At 38.8% G+C, this 24,478-nt stretch overlaps 2 protein-coding genes across 2 annotated transcripts in view; one reads left to right on the top strand and one right to left on the bottom strand.

Moving 5' to 3' along the window:
• Positions 1–447: 447 nt before the first annotated feature.
• On the bottom strand, positions 448–3,630 carry LOC117289299 (UPF0598 protein CG30010-like). Its single transcript, XM_033770361.1, has 3 exons — positions 3,458–3,630; positions 2,506–2,554; positions 448–1,035 (listed from the first exon to the last, which is right to left on the bottom strand). The coding sequence occupies exons 1-3, from the start codon at positions 3,596–3,598 to the stop codon at positions 566–568; spliced, it is 660 nt and encodes a 219-aa protein (XP_033626252.1). The 5' UTR covers positions 3,599–3,630; the 3' UTR covers positions 448–565.
• A 316-nt stretch (positions 3,631–3,946) lies between these two features.
• Positions 3,947–24,478, top strand: part of LOC117289298 (katanin p80 WD40 repeat-containing subunit B1-like) — a 34,358-nt gene continuing 13,826 nt past the window's right edge. The window contains exons 1-10 of the mRNA XM_033770360.1: positions 3,947–4,421; positions 5,917–6,047; positions 7,602–7,719; positions 8,835–8,935; positions 9,776–9,901; positions 11,289–11,404; positions 12,501–12,572; positions 12,992–13,196; positions 14,183–14,337; positions 24,126–24,262. Of these exons, the coding sequence (XP_033626251.1) occupies positions 4,394–4,421; positions 5,917–6,047; positions 7,602–7,719; positions 8,835–8,935; positions 9,776–9,901; positions 11,289–11,404; positions 12,501–12,572; positions 12,992–13,196; positions 14,183–14,337; positions 24,126–24,262 (1,189 nt within the window). The 5' untranslated portion in view covers positions 3,947–4,393. The remainder of the gene's footprint in view (positions 4,422–5,916; positions 6,048–7,601; positions 7,720–8,834; positions 8,936–9,775; positions 9,902–11,288; positions 11,405–12,500; positions 12,573–12,991; positions 13,197–14,182; positions 14,338–24,125; positions 24,263–24,478) is intronic.

Raw genomic sequence — 24,478 nt, 5'->3', positions numbered from 1 at the left:
AAAAAAAGATTAGGAATTAAAAAAGCAGGCCAAAATAGCACTTTAAGAGTCTTCTTTCCTACTTGCTTTGCTTCCACAATTTGGTGAACTATGAACCAGGCTTTTTAAAGGCAGTGGACACTATTGGTAATTTCCTCAAAATAATTATTAGCATAAAACCTTACTTGGTGACGAGTAATGGGGAGAGGTTGATGGTATAAAACATTGTGAGAAACGGCTCCCTCTGATGTGCCATAGTTTCGAGAAAGAAGTAATTTTCCACGAATTTGATTTCGAGACCTCAGAGTTAGAACTTGAGGTCTCGAAATCAACCATCTAAACGCACACAACTTCATGTGGCAAGGGTTATTTTTCTGTCATTATTATCTCGCAACTTCGATGACCGATTGAGCTCAAATTTTCACAGGTTTGTTATTTTATGCATATATAGGTTGAGATACACCAACTGTTAAGGCTAGTCTTTGACAATTACCAATAGTGTCCACTGTCTTTAAGCAGTTGAAATGAAATTGGGCCCTAAGGAAAGATTCTGCAATGCTTTGAGCAGTCGTTCATTCAAACAAGTTCAACTGGTTTCGCCATCAGTCACTTTATCTAGAATTTCATTGGTCAGTTCCAATCTCCTCCCCTTCCAGTTGAAATGAGTAGGTGGGGCATACTCCCCAGCTTCTCCAAATTCGAAAAATGGACTAATCTCGATCGCGACACTAGACTTGACAAGTCCGATTCCACCCGTTTTCTTAGGAGCTGGGTGGTATATGCGGCCGCTCTTCGGGAGCATGCAGATTTTCTCCGGTTCAAAAGGTACTGTAAAGTTATCTGCTTCGTTACAAACTAAACGGTCTGAGGACGCCTCATCCAAGTGTTCAAATTCTTCATCTGGGGGGAGGATTTTAGTGAAGACAATGGGTCGATCGTCGCATCGTATAAAGTTCCTCTCGGCACCACAGGGAGACAGGTAGGGAAAGTCTGTTTTGTAGCTTTCCATGTTGTTTATTTTGAGACGTCTGAAGAAGAAGGATAGAAACTTCTTATCTGGAAGTGAACAAAAAGTAGTTTTGTTTAAATAAGACACTGTTGTAAAACAGTTCAGAACAACATCATTAAAGTAACATTCAAATACAAAAATATCAAAGGAAAATGCACTTTCACAGTGAGTTTTTTAAAATTAGGAACTTTTCCAAATGCTCCAGTTTATAGCTTTATTAGGCCTGATCTTCTTAATTTTATAAGCAGATAGACGAGAATATGCAAATCCCAACATGATTGGATTTTGATCGACTAGAGAGTGAGAGAAGTTGTTGGCTCACTGAGTTACATGTAGACTGCTGCCTTGACATTTGAGAATGTTTTGCACTTTATTATGCCGCCCCCCTACTGTCCAACAGTTTGAAATTGAACCAAACTTGCCGGAAAAAAATTATTTGTCAATATAAGACAGGTTTTCTTAGTCTGTGTTGCCAGTGACAACAATGTAAACAAGGCTGCAGTGCTGCAAACTCTCCAGTGCTGTGTTATTGTTTAAAATATGTTCACTGGTAAAACAGTTCAGAACAACATCATTAAAGTAACATTTAAATACAAAAATATCAAAGGAAAATGCACTTTCACAGTGAGTTTTTTAAAATTAGGAACTTTTCCAAATGCTCCAGTTTATAGTTTTATTAGGCCTGATCTTCTAAATTTTACAAGCAGATAGACGAGAATATGCAAATCCCAACATGATTGGATTTTGATCGACTAGAGAGTGAGAGAAGTTGTTGGCTCACTGAGTTACATGTAGACTGCTGCCTTGACATTTGAGAATGTTTTGCACTTTATTATGCCGACCCCCTACTGTCCAACAGTTTGAAATTGAACCAAACTTGCCGGAAAAAAATTATTGGTCAATATAAGACAGGTTTTCTTAGTCTGTGTTGCCAGTGACAACAATGTAAACAAGGCTGCAGTGCTGCAAACTCTCCAGTGCTGTGTTATTGTTTAAAATATGTTCACTGGTAAAACAGTTCAGAACAACATCATTAAAGTAACATTTAAATACAAAAATATCAAAGGAAAATGCACTTTCACAGTGAGTTTTTTAAAATTAGGAACTTTTCCAAATGCTCCAGTTTATAGTTTTATTAGGCCTGATCTTCTAAATTTTATAAGCAGATAGACGAGAATATGCAAATCCCAACATGATTGGATTTTGATCGACTAGAGAGTGAGAGAAGTTGTTGGCTCACTGAGTTACATGTAGACTGCTGCCTTGACATTTGAGAATGTTTTGCACTTTATTATGCCGACCCCCTACTGTCCAACAGTTTGAAATTGAACCAAACTTGCCGGAAAAAAATTATTGGTCAATATAAGACAGGTTTTCTTAGTCTGTGTTGCCAGTGACAACAATGTAAACAAGGCTGCAGTGCTGCAAACTCTCCAGTGCTGTGTTAAATTGTTTAAAATATGTTCACTAGTCTGGTGAGGACGAGTCACAAAATACAAATTTATGATTATTTGTACCTTTGAAGCAGGTGATGAAGTTCTTCACCTTGGTATCGTCCATAAAAAGCTGTAGTAAACAAGGGTAAACAAATACAACTTTATTATATTTTAATAATAACCCTTTTTTTTATTGGGCAACGTGTAGTGTAGTGTCTTTCAACAAAATGAACATCTATGTTTTAAATTGTTGCAGTGCTCCTGCAGGCTCCGAGTAACAACGCCACAGAGGACAGTTTTTTTGAAAGAAAAATCCAAATTTTCCCGTCCCTCAGTCATGTCAGTTTTCTCAAAAGAATTAAGTTTAATTTTTGCATGACCATCATGGAGGAAGGTACATGTACATGTACATGTATGTAGTACAACATGTATATAAAACAAATGTATGATGTTTACAGGTGTACTTTCAAACCATTGATCTTGATCTTGTTGATATTTTTTTTGCACATTGTCTCAGATGTGGCTGTTGATTTAGAAATTGATCGAGGTAGAAATTGTTACTTATATAAATATAAGACTGTCCCATAATAAGATTCAAGAATAAGATAATTATTGGCAAGAAATGGTCCAACAAGGCAAGAGGCTTCGGGGAAAAGTTTCCGTATGGCGCCACCACTTTTTCATTCGAAATAAAATAATATAGTATCTAATTTACCTGATTGATATATCCCTTTTTGTAAAAATGAGTGAAAAAGTGGTGGCGCCATACGGAAAGTTATCCGGCTTCGGCAAGGGGTGCATCACATCACATCACTGCATGCTGAATATATAAATATATATAAAAAAGGCGTTTACTTTATACTCATAGTCATACACTGTGATTTGTGAGTGTGACTGTGAGAGTGTGACTGTGAGTGTGACTGTGAGAGTGTGACTGTGAGTGTGACATGAGTGTGATGTACAGATACACGTACATGACGTAACACTGTCATGACTGTCACTGTGTCACTCGGCTAAGCAAAACGTAACCAACCTGCCCTTGGTGATCAATGTAATAAAAATATTCTCGCACATTGGGTTCCGGAGACTGGCCTTGTACGTACTTCACGCTGTGAAGCTGTCTACAGCAAAGTGAGAACAACCGGCCGGTTTTCAATCTTAAAAACATCATCATGTTGTTGTTTTCACACACTGTGCACTCGCTTCGTTGTTTTGATTACACAATACTCAACTTTGACCTTTCTCACTTTGAACTTTGCCGCCACCCTGGTAAGTAATTTCTCAAGAGAGGAGAGCTCCGATTGGTTCAAAAACAGTGCATCAAAACTACAATATTTTACCTAATTACGCCCTTAATTTGATAAACTACCACAACAAATGTTGCTTAAATTTGTTGCTTTAAAATATTGTTAATTAAAATGATAACTAATTTTTTTTTTGGCCAAATGAGCCATCTAAATTGATTGTTTAAGTAACGATATTGACCAATAGAAACAGTTGTTCTTACGCGTTGGCCAGACAGGTCGGTAACGTTGAAAGCATTTCGCGAACTGCTCAATTTATTATGCTGCCAGCATTGCTGGAAAGGCGCAACTGTCGGCAAATTCTGTTCTGAAGTTTGTATTGAGACCGAATTAAAAGTATTTTTTTGTCGGCAATATAAACTAGCGGTACATATTTTGCTACTTATTGTCGACTAATTGTCGTCCAAACAAACGGATAGTGTGGCTGTGCTCAACGCGAAACTTCAAAAATAACTGGCAGCGGTGGCTGGCATTCGCAGTGTGGCAACAGCGCTGAACAACTGTCACCCGACTTTGCGCTCTCATTTTGCATGACTTTACACAATCTAGGGTGGATTTAATTGCAATCCGTCAGCAGAAGAGCAAGACGCAGATGTAGACAGTAAAACGAGCTGCTTCAACCATCACATATTGAAGTTATTAGCACTAGCAGAAAGTGACGAACCATGACGACGAAACGGTCATGGAAACTTCGTAAGTACAAACGAAAACATGACGAAGTAGATTTGTTGAATTTATTGCGCCCCATGCTGGCTAGATCATCAGATGGCGTCCACATTTCGCATTTCCATTTTAATACTTTCAACATGTTTAATTCCTTCTTCAGTTCATGATATAAAACTGACGTTATTGTTGTTGTCAATAAAGTAATGTTGAATAAATTAAAATACATTGTTTTAATGTTTTACAATGTCAATTGATCATGATGATTGATTAGCATGATTATCCATTATTGTTATTAAAAAATAATTTGTTTATTGATTGTTTCTGTTCATCATGATTTGTGGTGGCCAGAGTTTGATAAAACATGATTAACCTGACCAACAAGGCAAGTGACCAGCCAACTGCACCCAGCCCCAGCAAAGTCACCCACTGTAAAGTGCCCCCCCCCCCTTCCCCCAGCAAAGTTGCTCACTTCAATTTTACAACGTTTACAAAGTCGCCCCCTCACTTACAAAGAAGGTGCTCCCGCTGTCAAAGTCGCCCCCCCCCCCCACAAAGTATCCCCCTCACCCTGACAGAATCGTTGACTGGTTTCCTTAGAAACATAGCCCTAGTGCAATTTGTGTTTCAGGTTAAAATTGTTGCAGATCCGAGTGAGAAGAAAAAACCCTGCTCAATCAGGGAAGAAGGAATTGCAGTGATTTTTTTTTTTTTAATGATAACTGTAGCCCTACACTTTGAGTAATTATCAATAACTTTAACCAACATTCCCTCCAGCATGTGCCACCATTGTTTCCTTAAGTTTTACAAAAAGGAATTTCAAATTTTTTAGGTAAATGAGATGCTATTTTATTTCCTAACGAATGAAAATGTGGAGCTACATGTAGGATCTAGAAACGTTTGCGTTACTCTGCATTACTCTCTCTCTCCTGTGATGTGTGAAGCATCAGACTCGGATGCTCCTACCTACAGTACATGTAGAAAGAAATGTGAGGTGCGTTGCGCTATCCTCTCCTGTGGAAACACTAGCGGAACAAACCTCATGTAGTTATATAGGACTCAGGAGTACAATAAATACTTACCAACATAATTTCTATTAAAAAGACAAAAACAATATGAGCCAGACACCTGCCAGATGTGAAAAACATTCCAATGTATCTTTGATAAAAACTTTAAAAGTAAGCAAAAAAAAAGACGCAATGAATATTTTGCACTGTAAAAAGTAATCATTTTTTTCATTAATGGTTTATTCTTTACAACCTAAAGTCCCATTGCGACCAAGGGTCGAGTTACAGGAAAATATACAGAGAATACACGATTAAAATAGAAGAAAAAGTAACACAATCAAGCTTGAACACAATTACAAAATTGAGACTTAACAAAACAATTGTTTTAGAAGTAGACAATATTTACAAATAAACAAAACAAAATTGTTTGAAGAAGAGTGTTATTTCTAAAATAAAATAAAATGAGAATCGTACCCTTACATTAATTTATTTACTGTTTTACAATTTGTGTTTTATAGAGGAGTTTGTCGCCCATGGTGCCAATGTGAATTGTCTGGCATTGGGCCAACAGAGTGGGCGTGTTATGGTGACAGGTGGAGATGATAAAAAAGTCAACATGTGGGCAGTGGGTAAGCCCAACTGTATCATGGTAAGTTATACAATAGTTTTGGATTCTAATGATGCTAAATATTGCTTTTTCAGGTCTGTATGATTCATTTTTTTAAGGGCAAGGGCGCCAAGGCATTTTTTCCTTGGTAGGGCACTAAGCAATAACCAGGAGGCATGGTGGCAAACGCCTAATTTGTGGCCTCCGTGAAATATCAGGCCTGCTTTTTTATTTCTGGAAGAACTTTGGTAGGATAAAAGTACAAGTTCATTAATGCCATAGAGAAAAGTAACCTTGATTCAAGACGCTCTTGTTGTTCGTTCCTGTCCATTCATGTCCATTCCGCTGTCAATCACAAACTGCAATAAGAAATGCTTTGCTTTCTGTGACAGTGTGAGAGCAGGCCCTCTTGTGGCGATGGTAGGGTCATGGGATATCAACAACCTAAAACAGAAGAGACTTAAACTAAGACTTTGACTTGAGAAAGGCAGTAGATGCATTGAAAATTGTCAAAGTTTAGGGGAATTTAGACCTTAGATGGTTGATACTGTGTTTTGAATGTCATTTTTGAAACTGATTAATCCATCAAAGTGTTGGGCAAATGGGTGTCTCGGGGTGTCTTTTGGACACCCTGTTTTAAATTTTGAAACTCTGTATTATCTGTCAAAATGTATTCTAATTGAAACATTTTTACCCCAGTTTTTAAATTTCCAGCAAATTTTGACATCCTTTCACAAAATTCTGGCTGAAACCTTGAAACCAGCTAGGAATTTGTTCCTTCTGTTATGTTTGAAGCTTTGCATGGTGTGGATAAAACAACTAGTATAATGTTCTAGTAATCTTGCAGGTACAATCATGTGTAAATCTCTATTAGGAGTGTTGGCTCTAAAAAAAGCTGTTGGTGTTGGAGCTAATCTTTCCTCCCCTTTTAGAGGTTTATACATGGTTATACCCGCAAGTTACTGATATATAGTTACCTACGTGATCCTGCATGAAAATGTACAAAGTGAAAATGCACCATGAACCTGAGCTCACCATCACAGCAGATAACTCCAGCAGTTCAGAATGTTAAAGGCAGTGGACACTATTGGTAATTGTCAAAGACTAGTCTTCACAGTTGGTGTATCTCAACATATGCATAAAATAACAAACCTGTGAAAATTTGAGCTCAATCGGTCATCGAACTTGCGAGATAATAATGAAAGAAAAAATACCCTTGTCACACGGCGTTGTGTGCGTTTAGATAGTTGATTTCGAGACCTCAAGTTCTAAACTTGAGGTCTCGAAATCAAATTCGTGGAAAATTACTTCTTTCTCGAAAACTATGGCACCTCAGAGGGAGCCATTTCTCACAATGTTTTGTACCATCAACCTCTCCCCATTACTCTTCACCAAGAAAGGTTTTACGCTAATAATTATTTTGAGTATTTACCAATAGTGTCCACTGCCTTTAACCTTGTTGCTGGCTCTAAGAAAACAAGATGAAGGAAATGACACAAACAACCGGTTTCAAACTAGTATTTTTATGCATGTTTTTTTTTTCAATAAAACTAATGTTGATTTTTGTACATAAATATGTGTGGGGTTTTTTTTCAGAGTCTTTCTGGCCATACTACCCCAGTGGAGTGTGTCCGATTCAACAGCCATGAGGAACTGGTTGCAGCCGGTTCCCAATCCGGTTCACTCAAGATTTGGGATCTTGAGGCTGCAAAGAGTAAGTCACAAGCTTTTTGTCATGTTTGTATGTATGTCACCACAGGTCTCCCGTCAGAAGAACCAATCAGAGCGGTGATTGACTCTACACTGAAACCTGTAATCCCCGATAAATCAGCTCTCTTATCTCTTTAGTCTTCTGAGGATGACTAGAGCAAGCTAGTCGAGACCGAATGTTGAGACCGATTTAAGAACTCACTCCACAGTAGTGCAGTTAATAACAATGCTACATACATGTAAGCTAAAGTAGTAGTCCCAGCCAATTTTCTATACATGTACCTTCTGCTCAGGTACATGTAGTAGTTACGAAGCAGGACAGTTCTTTTCAGAATTAAGAATTCTCTCGAACACGGTTGCAGAATATAGAAAGACAGTTCTCTGAAGAACAAACTCTACCTGACAAGTACATGTAGATACATACATGGTGTTAAACCAATTATTTATTACATCAACTTCAAAATTGTTCTGGTCTTCTAGTCACTCGTCCACCAGATTGCAGGCTATATTGCTGACTGTTTGGAAGGCTACGTCCCAACCAGCACTGTTTTTTCAGTAACATTTATGTACTCCACAAAATGGCCGGGCGTGTTAGTTTGCAAAGTACCAGGCAAACCATGCAATTCTTGCAAATGCGAGGCATATTTGTGTGTATCATTATATTCTACTTTTCAAACATATATTTATAATTCTACAACTGACTCCGCGGTAGTGCAGTTAGTTAGGATCATATAAGTTAAAGTAGTAGTCCCAGCCAATTTTCTATACCTTCCGCCCAGTTAGTAGTTAAAAAGCAGGAACTGCGCCTTGAACACCCAGCAGGGTGGATACGTGTGCATTACAAGTCTTATTATTATTATTTATTATTAACTGAGAAGTCTCCCGAACATCCGATAAATCTACTCCGCGGTAGTAGAACAAAGTAAGACAGTTTTCCAAGAATGAAATCACCTGGCAAGTAGATACACACAAAGTGTTATCGCAAACCGAATATTTACATATTTCTAACCATCAATTTTATAATAACAAATGGGTTCAAATGCTTTTCATAGACTAACTCGCCCAATCCAAGGCAATGTGTCCCTTTAATTGTTGTCATCTCGTTTTTGTTCTCTGCAGGTATTAGGACTCTGACTGGTCACAAGGGAAACACTAGAAGTCTAGACTTTCATCCCTATGGAGACTTTGTCGCTTCTGGTTCCGTCGACTTAAATATCAAAGTGAGTTTATGAAATGCAAGGAGACACCCCGAGGGTTGATGATTCTTTGACATTTCAGGTTGTTGTCTTACATTTGCTCTTATAGCTTTCGGACATTACAAGAGATTTCTACTGGCGTTGATTTCATCAAAGTTAACATAGAAATACATTTTCTGAAAGTTACTTGCTTCTGCAGGTTCAGTTATTCTGTAGGATTCTTTTTGCACCTTACCTTAGGGCGTGCCATGGCCTAAGAACACTGGATTCATACTTTGGTGCTCCTGATCAGCAGAGTGACAGTTCGAGTCCCAGTTGTGACATTCGTGTCCTTCAGCAACTCACGTAACCATGATGCTTTGTCCTTCGGATGGGACGTAAAGCCGTTGGTCCCGTGTGTAAAATAACCGAGTGTACTTATCAAAAAGAATGGGTGTTCGCCCAGTGTTCCTGTCTTGATTGGCTCATTGTAACCCGTTACATGGTGCTATGCAAAAGGAGTAGATCTCATAATTCAAACGTAGTCCCAGATACCTTGCAGGAAAATATTGTATGTTAAGTGCCTTGAGCGTCACTGAGTGACAGATATGCGCTATATAAGAAGCCACCATCATTAAGTTTGAGTAGTTTCATTGTTTTTTTGCAAGCGAGACTTGCACTTGCACTGTCTATAGTCACTCAACAGCACAATGGTTTAACTTGTATATACAAGATAATGTATGCCTGACCCAAGTGGTTAGCAAATGTTATTTGGTCATGCAGTTCTTAATCCTCCACAATCAAATCAAGCAACTTCTTGAAGAGGATTTTGGATGATTTTGTCTTTCATTTACTTTTTCTTTCCCCAAATCTTGTGATATGTAGCTTTGGGACATCAGACGGAAAGGTTGCATCTTCACATACAAAGGTCACACTGGTCCAATCACCTGTATTCGCTTTAGTCCAGATGGGAGATGGATCGCATCAACGTCAGAGGATGGCTTAGTCAAGGTGAGTCAAGCTCTAGATTAGGCCTCCCTGAAATTGCAGGCCTTTGGTATGCTGGACTTTTGGACTTGCGTCTCATTAAGCTGATTGCAATACTTAGAAAAGGGGGCAGTGTGATAATTCTTGTTTTGCCACATTGGTGCAGTGACAAAACAAAGGTCTGGAATCTGGGTTTACACAATATTTTTCAGGAAAGGGGAAATAACAGTGCATTGTTATCGCTTGTCTCGCCTTCAAAATATTCCTGCTAGAGTTGTAACCCGGTTCAACACTAGAGTACACATCACACCTATCCTACAAGATCTACATTGGCTACTCATTAAAGGCAGTGGACACTATTGGTAATTACTCAAAATAATTATTAGCGTAAAACCTTTCTTGGTGATGAGTAATGGGGAGAGGTTGATGATATAAAACATTGTGAGAAATGGCTCCCTCTGAAGTGCCATAGTTTTTCGAGAAAGAAGTAATTTTCCACGAATTTGATTTCGAGACCTCAAGTTTAGAACTTGAGGTCCCGAAATCACCTATCTAAACTCACACAACTTCTTGTGACAAGGGTATTTTTTCTTTCATTATTACGTGTATCTCGCAAGTTTGATGACCGATTGAGTTCAAATTTTCACAGGTTTGTTATTTTATGCATATGTTGAGATACACCAACTGTAAAGGCTAGTCTTTGACAATTACCAATAGTGTCCACTGCCTTCAAGGACAGAATCATCTTCATGATCCTCATTTATTTCTATCGCTCATCAAAAGGCACTTTACCACCATATCTCTCAGAAGGACTCCAACCCCATATTTCCAACCCCCAGTCTATGCGATCTACATAATAACAAACATCTTTTAAGGAAACCCCTGGCCAAAACATCATAGGGTGAAAGATCATTTACTTCTGCTGCTCCTTCATTATGGAATGACATGCCGGATCATGTAAAGCTTTCTCCATCAATAGCTTTGTATAAAACTTCCCTCAAGACTCGTCTAATAAGGACTTCATAACTTTTCCCGTTTAATGTGTCACTGCACCATGAGCATCATTAGATGAATACTGGCGCAATACTGGTTATACTAGGACAAGCCTGTATGCTTTGTTTTCTAAAGGGCAAGGTCACCAAGGCATTTTTCCCTGATAAAGGGCACCCTATGAGGAAATTGTAAGTTTCTACTGGAGCATTTAAAGGGCACCAAGGCAAATACCAGGGGGCATGGAGGCAATCCCCTTTGTTCATGTTGTTGCCTTCGTGAAGTATCAGGCCTGCTGGTGCTGGGAGAAAAAAAATAACAGAGTGTCCAGAAAAAAACGAACTAATAAACACTCAAAAACACCCTGACATTTACTTAAAATAATTGTTCCATTTTATTCACGTTTTTTCCCCCATTCTAGTTATGGGACCTGACATCAGGGAAGCTACTTCATGATTTTAAACAGCATACAGCATCAGTCAACCATGTTGAGTTCCATCCTAACGAGTTCCTCCTGGCAACAGCAAGCTCAGACAAGTATGAGATATGGGATATATGTTTTCACTGAGTTACCTGTTCATGTTGGTTTTGTTGTTATTTAAGCCTTCGAGAAAGACTCTACTAGGGTCGAAACGTCGCCATTAACTATTTTTTGGCAAGTATGAGATAGCTATTAAGATAATCAACCCTCATTCTCCAAAATTCTGTTCAGGAAAGTGTCTTCTCGCGGATGTTTGGCCCAAATAACAATTGCTTATTACTGGGTCAGGCATAACAATCTTATCCAAGTCCATACATTGTCATCTTCAGTGACCATAGACTGCAAGTCTCGCAAGTATAGAAAACGAGAAAACAGAATTGCACACACGTTACAGGAACACGTTGCCTTAGATTGGATCGGTCGAGTTGGTCTTTGAAAAGCATTTGTAACAGTTTGTTATAAAATGCATAATTAGAAAGATATTTTAAAAGTAGAATATAATGATACACACAAGTATCAGTTGAAATTGCATGGGTTTCCTTTTACCTCTTCGACTAACACGGTCGGCCATTAAATGTCCGACCATGTTAGTTCGCAAAGTAAAAGGAAAGCCACGCATTTTTGAGGCAAATTCGTGTGGGTCATAGTATTCTACTTTTAAATCATTTTTCTAACCATGCATTTTATAAAAATGGTTACAAACGCTTTTCAAAGACCAACTCGATGGATCCAATGCAACGTGTTCCTTTAAATTCAATCGGAACAAGATCAAGTCGGCCCTTGAAGTTAGAGTTTGGGGAGACTTGCTCAGTCTGGAGAGTGGAGAATTGAGGTTGCTGTGGGCAAGCGGGCCTGGGGGATAAGGTTTCGTTTGGCTGGTTAGCTTAGGCTAGTGTGCAGTTAAACTTTGGGGTTTGGAAAAAATCCTTTGGAAGAGAAACAAGAAAGCCAGCCATTTGAAACAAAATTATTTTGATAAGGGTGAGAAATAACCAATGTTGCAACGGAAAAACTAACAATTACTGGCCAAATCTGTACTTTCCTTTTATTGCATTGGTTCTTTTGGTTGGTAACTTGTTTGCAACAGCTAATTCTACTTTCTCAAAATAATACTTAGCTACATGTCCTTTTGTCATTTCCTGCTGTTTTTAGGACGGTTAAATTCTGGGATTTAGAGACGTTTGGCCTGGTTTCCTCCACACAACCCGGTGCATCCGATGTGAGGTAAGCTGTAAACATTGTTTGTGAACAACAGACTCGCCTGTAAATTATGCCTGTAAATTATGTTCTGTTGTCACAAAAGTCACCTACATGTATGTGGACATCAATACAGTACAATCAAGTATAACATGGTTTAAAGGATTTGGGTACTTTTTGTAACACCCAAAAAAAAAATTCACAGGTTAACAATAAACTTTAACTGTGTGAAGATAATGATAGTAGAAAGCTTATAATTTTACTTGCTGAGGTGCTGTAGTTTTTGAGATATTAGTAAAACAATGTCACAAAAATTATTTTCGTTACTAAATATAATTACTACTATAATTGCTATTTACCAAATAAGTTGTTATTCTTACAATTATTCTGAGTAATAACTGATGGTGTCTGGTACCTTTAACAGCTGCATTTTTATTTCCCACCAGGAACATTGTCTTTCATTCAGAGGGTTCGTATCTCTACAGTGGCAGTCAGGACATGCTGCACGCATACGGCTGGGAACCGGTCTGCCTATATGATACATTCTCTATGGGTTGGGGGAGGGTCGCTGACATGGCAGTGGCTTCCTCACAGCTTATTGGCGCTTCATTCAACCAAACCAACGTCTCTATTCACGTCGTTAATCTTACTGTAAGTTGTTAATTATAAATAAGGGAATAATAAGGTAGCGCTGAGTTCTTATTAATAAGCAGCCAATTAAAACTGTCAGGGTCGTTGCCGGGTGATAAAGGCCCGAGCCTAAGGCGAGGGCTCATATCACACGGCATGATCCCCCCAAAGTTTTTAGCGGACGTTTAATAACGAGTCACTGCTCTTTTATTCCCATTCATTAATGCCCTTTTGTTAAAAACGATAAAGGCAGTGGACACTATTGGTAATTACTTAAAATAATTATTAGCATAAAACCTTATTTGGTGACGAGTAATGGGGAGAGGTTGGTGGTATAAAACATCGGAGAAACAGCTCCCTCTGAAGTGACATAGTTTTCGAGAAAGAAGTAATTTTCCACGAATTTGATTTTGAGACCTCAGTTTTAGAATTTGAGGTATTGAAATCAACCATCTAAACACACACAACTTTGTGGGACAAGGGTGTTTTTCTTTCTTTATTATCTCGCAACTTCGACGACCAATTGAGCTAAAATTTTCCCAGGTTTGTTTATTTTATGCATATGTTGAGATACACCAAAAGAGAAGACTGGTCTTTGACAATTACCAATAGTGTCCAGTGTCTTTAACAAAATACAATTGTAGACACTTTGACAATTGTAAACTCGAGTTTGAAATATTCTTTTCCAAAACTTTGTGAAGAATCTGTTTAATGCGCGTGGGTTGTGTGTACGCGCGCGCGCTTAAAAATATATTACGCGCTCTTACTAATAGCTATTAATATAGCGTTGCGCGGGATAATCTGGCGCGCGCCCGACACGCAGAAGCCAGCCGGTTATTAACAGCTCCAGCTAGTCATTATCAACTGTTTAAACACCCCCACGTGACGTGCTCTCCACCAGTACCAATAGGAGTAGAGAAAATGACGGGGGTATTTATGAATATAGGATTAAAACAATCGATCTGTGCAAAAACCAACGGTGTGTGTTCCCTTTAAATTTTCAACAGAAAGTTAATCGAGCAAGGGGAGTCCCTGTGGAGCAGTTACAACCCACAGGGCCGACGACCAATGCAGGTCAACCCGTACCAACCACACCATTATCAGCGAGTGGAAGGAGAAGCTTTGTTACTGAGAGACCAGCCACTACATCAACAAAACAGAGGTCAGTACAAAACAAAACTGTAAATATCTGGATAGCTAGGCTAGGAATTTCATCTTTAGAAGGGCAAGGCCATTTTCATATAAGGGTTGGCACGGTTGGCTTGTGCGTAAAGCGCTCGCCTCTCACCAAGGTGACCCCGGTTCGACTCCCGGTCGGGGCCATTTGTGAGTTGAGTTGTGCATTGGTTCTCTGCTGTGCCACGAGGGTTTTCCAGACTATCTGGTTTTCCTCCCTCAGGAAAAAATCAAACACTTTCGATCTTGGCTGTGCTCCGTGGTCATAATGGGTTGATGTGGCTGGCAGCTGAATGCGCCCTTGCATGCCTGCTTCCCGAACACGTTGTAGCCGCGTCCTTCGCAATTCAGCTCTAGCTGCGAGTAAGGACCAGGCCTGATACTTCACGGAGGCAACGAAGGCGATTGCCTCCGTGTCCCCTGGTCATTGCCTTGGTACCCTTGACATGCTCCAGTACAAATTTGCAATTTCATCATAGGGTGTCCTTTACCAAGAAGAAAATGCCTTGGTGCCCTTGCCCTTTCAAAAACGAAGCATACAGCCCTGAAGGACGATTAGCCCCCCAAATTATTATTATTATTATTATTAAAGGGCACTTCCATTAAAAAATCTTACAGTCATTGAGAAACTTTTGAAGGGGCACCAAGGCCAAGACTAGGGGCAACGGAGGCCATGTGGTCCATGGCCTGCTTGTTATTCCAGGCCTGGATTGCTTGGTGTTCGCAACAAGAGCCTTGCATTTGTAATGCTCTTTTTTATTGGATTTAAAGACATTGGACACTATTGGTAATTGTCTAAGACCAGTCTTCTCACTTGGTGTATCTCAACATATGCATCAAATAACAAACCTGTGAAAATTTGATCTCGATGGTCGTCGGAGTTGCAAGACAACTATGAAAAAAAATTTAAAATTGCCTCATGAAGTTGTGTGCTTTCAGATGCTTGATTTCGAAACCTCAAATTCTTAACTTGAGGTCTTGAAATCATCTTCGTGGAAAATTACTTCTTTCTTAAAATAGAACGCCCCAGGGATCACCTCGGGAGTCATAGTTTGTACCATAGCACTCGAAGCAGTCAATATTTGTATACTCTCAACCCCATTATTTGTCACCAAGAAAGGTTTTATGCTGCTAATTATTTTGAGTAATTACCAATAGTGTCCACTGCCTGTAACCCTGACTCCTTTTTTCCAAATTCACCACCTCTTCAAAGGCGATAAATTCCATTTTAAGAACAACTTGTTGGTTGATACTTTTGAATGAAATGTAAAACAACGCAGCCTGCAATGATATAATGTGATGAATGTACAAACAGTAATTGTACACAGCCACAGGCCTGATGCTTGATATGGCAGTGGCATGGCCTAGGGGTTAAGAGCACTGGATTCAAGCACTGGTGTTTGATCAACAGGGTGTAGGTTCGAATCCCGGTCGTGACACTTGCTACATAAAATTGGGGAGGTAGTGCTTTCTGCTCTACCGGCCAGGCTTCGAATTGACGATACCCAAGCCTACATTCGTATGGACTGTAAAAGGGGTAACCCTGTTTCAGCCCTAGGAGTAGGTGGCAATTGCCTCTGGAAAAAATAGATGTAGCCCATGAAGTGGCCTTCAAGGTGTCAGGCGACTTGCATAAAAAAAATAAAAAAAATTGCAATTTGTGGTTGTCTCCTGCCCCTGTGCATTGCCTTGGTGCCCCTTTATTTGAAAATTTCAAGTACTAGTTCGAATTTCCTCCATAGCAAGGTGCCCTTTATCATGTTTACCAAGGAAAAAATACCTTGCCCTTAAATGCAGTGGACCTACTGGTAATTACTCAAAATAATTATTAGCATAAAACCTCACTTGGTAAGAAGTAATGGGGAGAGGTTGATATTATACATTGGTATAAAACATTGTGGGAAACGGCTCCATCTGAAGTGACGTAGTTTTCGAGAAAGAAGTAATTTTCCATGAATTTGATTTTGAGACCTCGGATATGTAGAGCATCTGAAAGCACAAAACTTTGTGTGACCATGGTGCGATAAGGGTGTTTTTTTCTTTCATAATATCTCGCAAAATTTTCGCAGGTTTGTTATTTTATGCATGTTGAGATACACCAACTGTGAAGACTAGTCTTTGACAATTACCAATAGTGTCCCCGAGTGTCTTTAAAGGCAGTGGACACTATTGGTTATTACTCAAAACAATTATTAGCATAAAACCTCACTTGGTGATGAGTAATGGGGAGAGGTTGATGGTATAAAACATTGTGAGAAACGGCTCCCTCTGAAGTGACATTGTTAACGAGAAAGAAACAATTTTCTGCTAATTTGATTTTGAGTCCTCAGATTTAGAATTTGAGGTCTCTAAATCAAGCATCTGAAAACACAAAAATTTGTGTGACCATGGTGCGACACGAGGGTGTTTTTTCTTTCATTAATATCTCGCAACTTGACGACCGATTGAGCTCAAATTTACGCAGGTTTGTTATCTTATGCATATGTTGAGATACACCAACTGTGAAGACTAGTCTTTGACAATTACCAATTAGTGTCCAGTGTCTTTAACCATATATTTTACCAAGGAAAAAAATACCTTGCCCTTTAATGTTCAAGAACAAGGTGTCAAGCCGATGCAATTCAGATCAGTAAAACATTATGTGTATTTAATATACGTTTTCGTGAGCAATCCGTTATCAACATAACTTCAAAACACTGTTTAATCGAGGTTGTGCGTGGTGTGATCAACACACACACAGTACAAGAAAAAAGTATCAGGCTCACACAGAAAATTGTTGTAAGTAAATGTTCCAACTGGGTTGGTCCACTCACTAGTAGGGGTTTTTAAATAAGTTTTAATGAATAAATAGTCCGCCACATATAATACACCCTATTTCAGTAAGAGTTGTGTTGAATTGTTGGGTAGCTAAATATTTAGAAATGTATTATCACTTGTTATTTGTATTTACCATCGTAACAATTGTAAAGATAGAAACAGTTTGACGTCAAACGTGTAGGAGGACGAAGGCTTAGGATTTAAGGTTTTCAACTCACCTAATTTCATCTAGTTTAGCAGTTAATCCCTCATTATCCACCCACACTAACTCAATTGCCAGGGTTCTCGCCATGGTCCAGTTTGTGTAGCAGGCATACATGTGGGCATTTCCAAGCCAAAGTGGACATGACTCAAAAAAATCAAATTGTGCCTACATGTTTCTTTACACTTTCTTATTATTCATGTTATTCGAAACACATGCCAGGATCAACTTCAAACCTTTTTTTAGGATTTGCTTCACAGTTTGATTATAAAAAAAAGCATTTGTTCGGAAAGTGTATTTTTCAGTGGGAAACTTAAAAAACTTTGACTTTTTTCAAATGGGTCCAATGTTTTCAGCAATAAGCAGTTTTCAATAAAAGTTATTACATTTTATATCCATGAAATATGGTGTACAAGAAATATTCATCCAATTTTAACCATCACCCTCCACTTTTCCTTTCATCGCTTACCTTCAGAGACTTTAGATATAGTGTAGCACGAGTTACCGAAACATACATTTTTTAATTTTACTACAAAATGGTGACACTTTAATTGATGCCAATTAATATCTATCTTCTACCCTTGGTGCCTCAAGTATTTGTAAGAAATTGAACTGTCAAGCAGTATCTACTACATTTTAATGATCCGTTAAAAACTGTAGCACGAGTTACCGGTAGCACACGTTACCGATGTAGCATGAGTTACCGCAATTCACTCTCCCCTAAACCAGCAAGAGGATTCAGTTAGTTTTACAAAGTATTACTTGGCAACAACCGAGAGCTCTCTTCTGCATATAATGATATGCATAAATGAAATATTAAAGCCTGGGGTCTATGGTAGGCAGTCGCAGGCAAACTACTAAAGACCTAAACACTGAGATAAATTGTGATGGTCGATGGTTTGTAAATATTGTGGTTGAATATGAAGGCTTATGAAGGAGACCACTTTCCCGGTGAAGTTGTGCAAATTGGGCAAAATTATTTTACAAGTTGCTGAGGAATGCTATTTAAGAAACTTTGACATTTTGTGAAATAATAGTAAGTTCTTAATGGCCGGACAAACTGCAGCACGAGTTACCGTAGCACGAGTTACCATGTTTTTTGCATGTCAATGTAAAATTAAGAAGAGCACATCTTTCTAAGGTATACCATAATAAACTTAGGCATAATCAATTAGACTTGATTGGTTTTTGTTTTAGGACACGATCAAAATAAAAATGGGTAATTTTTTTAGCATGTCCTCTGCTCGTAGCACGAGTTACCGATATTCACAAATACACTGTTTTTGTGCTATAAATTGTTTATTTGTACTTAAAAAAGATTGATTTGATCATTTTACAAGTTGCCGAGGAATTCTATTTAAGAAACTTTTACATTTTGTGAAATAATAGTACTTCGTTAATGGCCGGACAAACTGTAGCACGAGTAACCGTAGCACGAGTTACCATGTTTTTTGCATGTCAATGTGAAATTAAGAAGAGCACATCTTTCTAAGGTATACCATAATAAACTTTGGCATAGTAGTTACTCATCATATAATCAATTAGACTTGATTGGTTTTTGTTTTAGGACACGATCAAAATAAAAATGGGTAATTTTTTTAGTATGTCCTCTGCTCGTAGCACGAGTTACCGATATTCAGAGCTGTCCCATGCATACAACAATTAATTTTTGTCTAGTCAAATTACTATGAGGATCTAGCCTTGGATGTTGGCAAAACATTATGATTCAAATCAAATATTGTTTAATAACTGGAGCCTGGATTATGAAAAAGGACACCATAAACTGTAGCACGAGTTACCGTGGAATTGCCCATGTATACACCAAAAATAGTAACAATTTAACAATATTTTGGTTAAAGCCATTGGACACTTGCTTAACAGGGCAAAAAATAAAAGTTCACAGATTTACAAATACAGAAAGTAATGGTGTAACACTTCCCTTGAAACATTATTCCATGAAATGCTTATAATACTTTTTGAGAAAACATTAAAACAATTATCAATTCTCAATATCTAAATTTGAGGTCTCGAAATCCAATCCATGGAAAATTACTTCTTTCTCGAAAACTACTTCACTTCAGAATGAGCCGTTTCTCACAATGTATTGATGCTATCAACCTCTCCCCATTACTTGTTACCAAGTAAGTTTTTATGCTAATAATTAATATTCTGAGTAAATACCAATAGTGTCCACTGCTTTTAAACTTGGGCTCTGTCAGTTATAAGAAAACATAATATGGTGTGCCTACTGTATGGGGCTTTAAACAGGTGGGCAGTGCCCAAGTTAGACCCCAAGCCCATCCTTAATTTAGAAACTGGCCCTACACGTTCAATGTACGTATATGTTTTCACCATCTTTTTTTCAAACCAAGTCGATAAGGGTGACCCTATCGATATGAACAGATTGCCCTGAAAGTCACTGACTCCCAATTTGTAAGTTGATCCCCAGTAATGCATTCATTGATCAGGTGGGGTCCTGCCATATTGAACCCCAGGCAATTTTGCAATTGAATGAACAGATCTTATGAATTCCTGTGCGGTCCTCCCGCGATTTGTTTGAAAAATCTCTTTAAAGCCGAACACACAAACCCATCTCACTGAGTGTTTGTGTTCTGAGCGTTATTTGTGAAAGTGATACAAACCGCCGAGTGTACAATTACAATTTTTATTGAACTCGGGAACTCCATGAAGTCCTTTTAAGAATTTTGTACAGTGTATTCCACCCACATGCAATCAGTAATGCTACATGTATAGAGGCAAGGGTAGTTTAGCCAAGATATATGAATTAGCAACTTGAGTGTGGCAGGACACAATTACGTTGTAAACTTATATAGGATTTGAGGCATGGTGAGGTATCAATGTATGTTTGGTTTGCGGTAACACCATGTGTGTGTCTACTTGCCGGGTAGAGTTGTTCTTAGAGAACTGTCTTGCTTTATTCTACTGCCGCGGAGTAGATAATCGGAGGTTCGGGAGACTTCTCAGTTCTGAAAAGAACTGTCCTGCTTTTTAACTATTACCAAGGCGGATGGTATAGAAAATAGACTGGACTACTACTTTAGCTTATAGGATTGTAATTAACTGTACTGCCGCGGAGTAAGTTCTGAATTGGTCTCAACATTTCGACTAGCTTGCTCTAGTCATCGTCAGGAGACTGAAGAGGTAAGCCCACTCTACGCCCACTCCGCGGCAGAAGAATAAAGCAAGACAGTTCTCTAAGAACAGCTCTACCTGGCAAGTAGACACACACATGGTGTTACCGCAAACCAAATTATACACAATTAAACTTGTACACCATGTTTACCAAGCCTATCCAGGTAAAGCTTTGTTTCATCACCTGAAAGGTTTGGGGCTCAAAGTAACACCGTAACACTGGACCAACGGCCCACAATCGTGAAGAAAGGAGCTTCCTTCATCAGGTTTATCGCGAATAGCAAAATATCAAGAGAAGGCGCTGTTGAACCCACTTAAAGATATAGGCTGTGTGTGCGCACGTCGCGCATGACAACATACACCGCAGTCGTCGAATGCCCCCTCTGCATACCCATAACCCATCGCGATAAACCTTATGCTACAATGTACGTGTACAACAATTACTCGAACCCTAAGGATGGCCCTGTTTGTGTAATACATTTAGGTGTCTGAGTTTCACCATGGCCCAATTTCATAGCGCTGTCTAACGGTAAGCAGATTAACGGGCTTACATTTACTGTAGCAGAAAAGTTTGCTAAGGTGCAAGCGTCTTTCACACATAAGCGGAAAAAACTGCCATACATCATACGTACCATGGAGGTAAAAATTGCGCGTTCACCATGGTGAACTGCATTTTGAAGTCATTCCTTTTTCGTGCAGTAAGCACCGGAAGGTTAGCTCGCCTTTTTGTGTGCTTAGGGTAAGCAGCGCTATAAAATGGAAATAGTACAGTGAGCACAAAATCGGCCGCTAAGCAGCTCTGAGAAATTGGGCCCAGATGAGCCCCAGGGATGCCCTCTTTACCTTGTATTGTATCGGGTGTGCTTTAATTAACACACCTCATCAGAGCTGATGGGTTTACTGCCTGACAGGCTGTCTACGAACACAATGCACATCACCCCCAGTGGGTCAAGCTCCCCTCCATCATGCTGTGTACCCCCATTTTCATTCCAGAGTGCAAATAATTACAAAGCTTGCCCAGGGCTCATGTCATACATGTAGGAGCCGCTTGGCTTTTAAAGCAGACTGGATTGCTTTTACAAATTTCTGCTTTAGCAAAAATGAATGGGATACAGGTCACAAATTGTACATATCGTCAGCAATTTCACGAAGGGCTAAAAAGTCCCCTGCTGCCAAAAATGTCTGTTTCGAGAAAACCGCGTTTTAAGTTTAGCTAATTTTGAAACTACAAGTTGGTAGACTATTCGAAATTTAATCTTGGAATTTTTTACATGTCAGGGAAGAAGAGATCCTAAATCATACAAATCTGTTTCAATTTTGTCCCTAACATGTTTAAATAATGAGTAATTATTTAATTAACAAAATGTTCTTTTCGTGAAAACGTTACAAAACATGGTCTGCGTGCAGCACGTCGTGTATAAACTTTTTGGCTGTTCGTGAAAACGCAAAAGCCGGAGCACCCACTTTTGGCACCTTGTCAAGGGATAACTACACGTGGTAGAGCAATACACTTTTCTGCACTTCGTGAAAACGCAATTCCGGGTGGTGCTTATTTTTTGTCCTTTTAAGTTTTTGGCTCGTCGTGAAAACGCAAAAGCCGGCGCGCTCATGATTGGCACTGTGCCAGCTTTACAATCAACGTGGTAAGGTATAACAAAAAATTCCAAAAAGGTTTTTGGCTCTTCGTGAAAACATAATTCCAGGTTCTTGAGGTTTTTGTCATTCATCAAATTAGCGTAATTAGGAAACTACACAATTTTGAGACCTATAACTTTGTAAATAGTTAGATCCCGATCACAATAGTCAAATCCACCAAAAAAAATCAAAATCAGTTTTTTATCAAATTTTAAGGTTTTTGGCCCTTCGTGAAATTGGTGACGATATGTAACATACATGTACATGTAGTAGTTTAGCAGGTAACTCTTTTCTTGTAAGCATCATTTTATTGTGCTACATGTTAGCTCCTTTTTGTGCTCCTTTTTGTGCTGAAGCAGCTCAATGAAATTGGACCCAGTGGGTTCTGTATATGAGCAGTTTTGTTCTGTTTGTCTTTGTGATGGAAGGGGGAAAGTTTGTTTATGTACGTGTGTCATGGGATAACACTGAGAACCTCCCAGCACAAAACCAACCTGCATTTGTACTGTATCAAGTTTATTATGTGACTGTTTGAGCTGAATTTGACAGGGTCAAATACTGCAGGCCTAACAAACATGTAGATTGGTGCAAAGTAGGTTAAAATGGCTTTTGGCCATACGGGCAGTTAAAAATAAAACATAATTTGCGTGTCCTTGCCCTTTCCCGTTTTAGATATCATTTCCTTTTTTTCTTTTTCTTGCATAAACAAATGATGCATTATAGCAATCTTAGACAAAACTATTTGTTTTCTTTTAATTCTCCAGCCGGTTGTCTTTAAAAATGTGTTGGGCAGCCATTTTGAAAGAAAAAATAATAATAATAAAAAACTTTACTTTTTTCAAAAAGGATGGACGCTAAACGTGTTTCTTTTGCGTAAGATAAATCGGTGGCTGAGTAGGTCAAAATGGCTTTTGGCCAATACATGTACAATATATCAGAACGGGTCCCCATAGGTTTAACTTTGCTTTATGTACAACTGTACATGTAGGATGCCATAGTGTTGTGATTGATTGTACCTACCACAGCATATTGCAGAATCAAATCAAGGTATAAACCTCTGAAACCCCCCACAGGAACAAGACAGAAAGCAACACAATCCAACAAAGCTAAAGTGTACAGCCTCTGTCGTCTGAAACGTGATCCATTTTGCTAGTGGCTGACGACTCACTAGACAAAACACTTTTTTTCACCGTACCCCTTGTCGATCTGTTTTTTTCTTCCCCTTTTGCATGTTGAGAAGAGCTACATGTACTTTTTGAAATAGAAAACCGAGTGTGCACTTGTCGTATATTTGAAATGCATTTGTGTACATCATCGTACGCCGTTACTACCAATTTGACCGGGAAAGTCCATCTGGAGTTTTCAACATCTTCAAGAAAACAAAATATATAGTCTCACTTCTCAAGAACCCAGTCCATTTTAAGAAACCCTTACGGATCCCACAACTTTTTTAAGAAACGATAAGGAATCACCCCTTTCAGAAACCTTTACCCTTTTCAGAAACATTATCATCTGTTTTTTTTTAAATCCCCCTTTTAAGAAAGCCTAGCGAATCCCATAATCTCTTTGAGCTACTGGTACTTTTTGAAACAGAACCAGTGTACACTTTTTTTTCATTTGCGATGCAAGTTAGATTTTGTATACTACTGTATGTATATTAATTATTGGTGAAGTTAGGACCATCTGAAGTTTTCCACATCTTCATTATCATGACAATTTTCATTGGGCTAGAGTTAAGGGTGAGCCTGATTAAAACTGTTGGAACATACGTAGGCCCCTGTTTGAAACCAAACCCTTGCTTTGGATTCGGTTGCAGGTTCTTTGTCTCGTCTGAAGCCCTGAGCTTGTATGCAAAGCATGCGCAGATTTCAAAACAACTGCGGGGCCAAGCTAGCCTAAGCCGAATTTTGCAGACAAAGCAGCTTGGGGTATCATACCATTTAACAGTGCGATGACATTTCTTGCAGAGAACCTGCGATGAAATCAGAGCCCCAGAGGGAATCGCCGACCCAAGATGAAAACAAAGAAGAGGATTCACCGTCATCAGCAGACATCAAGGACCCAGAGAATTACGATCAAATATTCCACCCCAAGAAGAGAATCTGTAAGTTCATGAATTTGAAAGGGACCAGAGTAAATTTGTTTAGTATGATATTTTTAAAGACACAAGACACTATTGGTAATTGTCAAAGACCAGTCTTCTTACTTGATGTGTCTCAAAGTATGCACATAAAAAACAAACCTGTCAACAACAAAAAAATGAAAAAAAATGAAAAAAACTGTCACACAAAGTTGTGTGCTTTTCAGATGCTTGATTTCG

The sequence above is a fragment of the Asterias rubens genome, chromosome 4 (genome assembly GCF_902459465.1).
Source record: "Asterias rubens chromosome 4, eAstRub1.3, whole genome shotgun sequence".
In the NCBI taxonomy this organism is placed as follows: domain Eukaryota; kingdom Metazoa; phylum Echinodermata; class Asteroidea; order Forcipulatida; family Asteriidae; genus Asterias; species Asterias rubens.
Note: the sequence above shows the minus strand (reverse complement) of the source record. Positions and strands in the feature narration are given on the sequence as shown.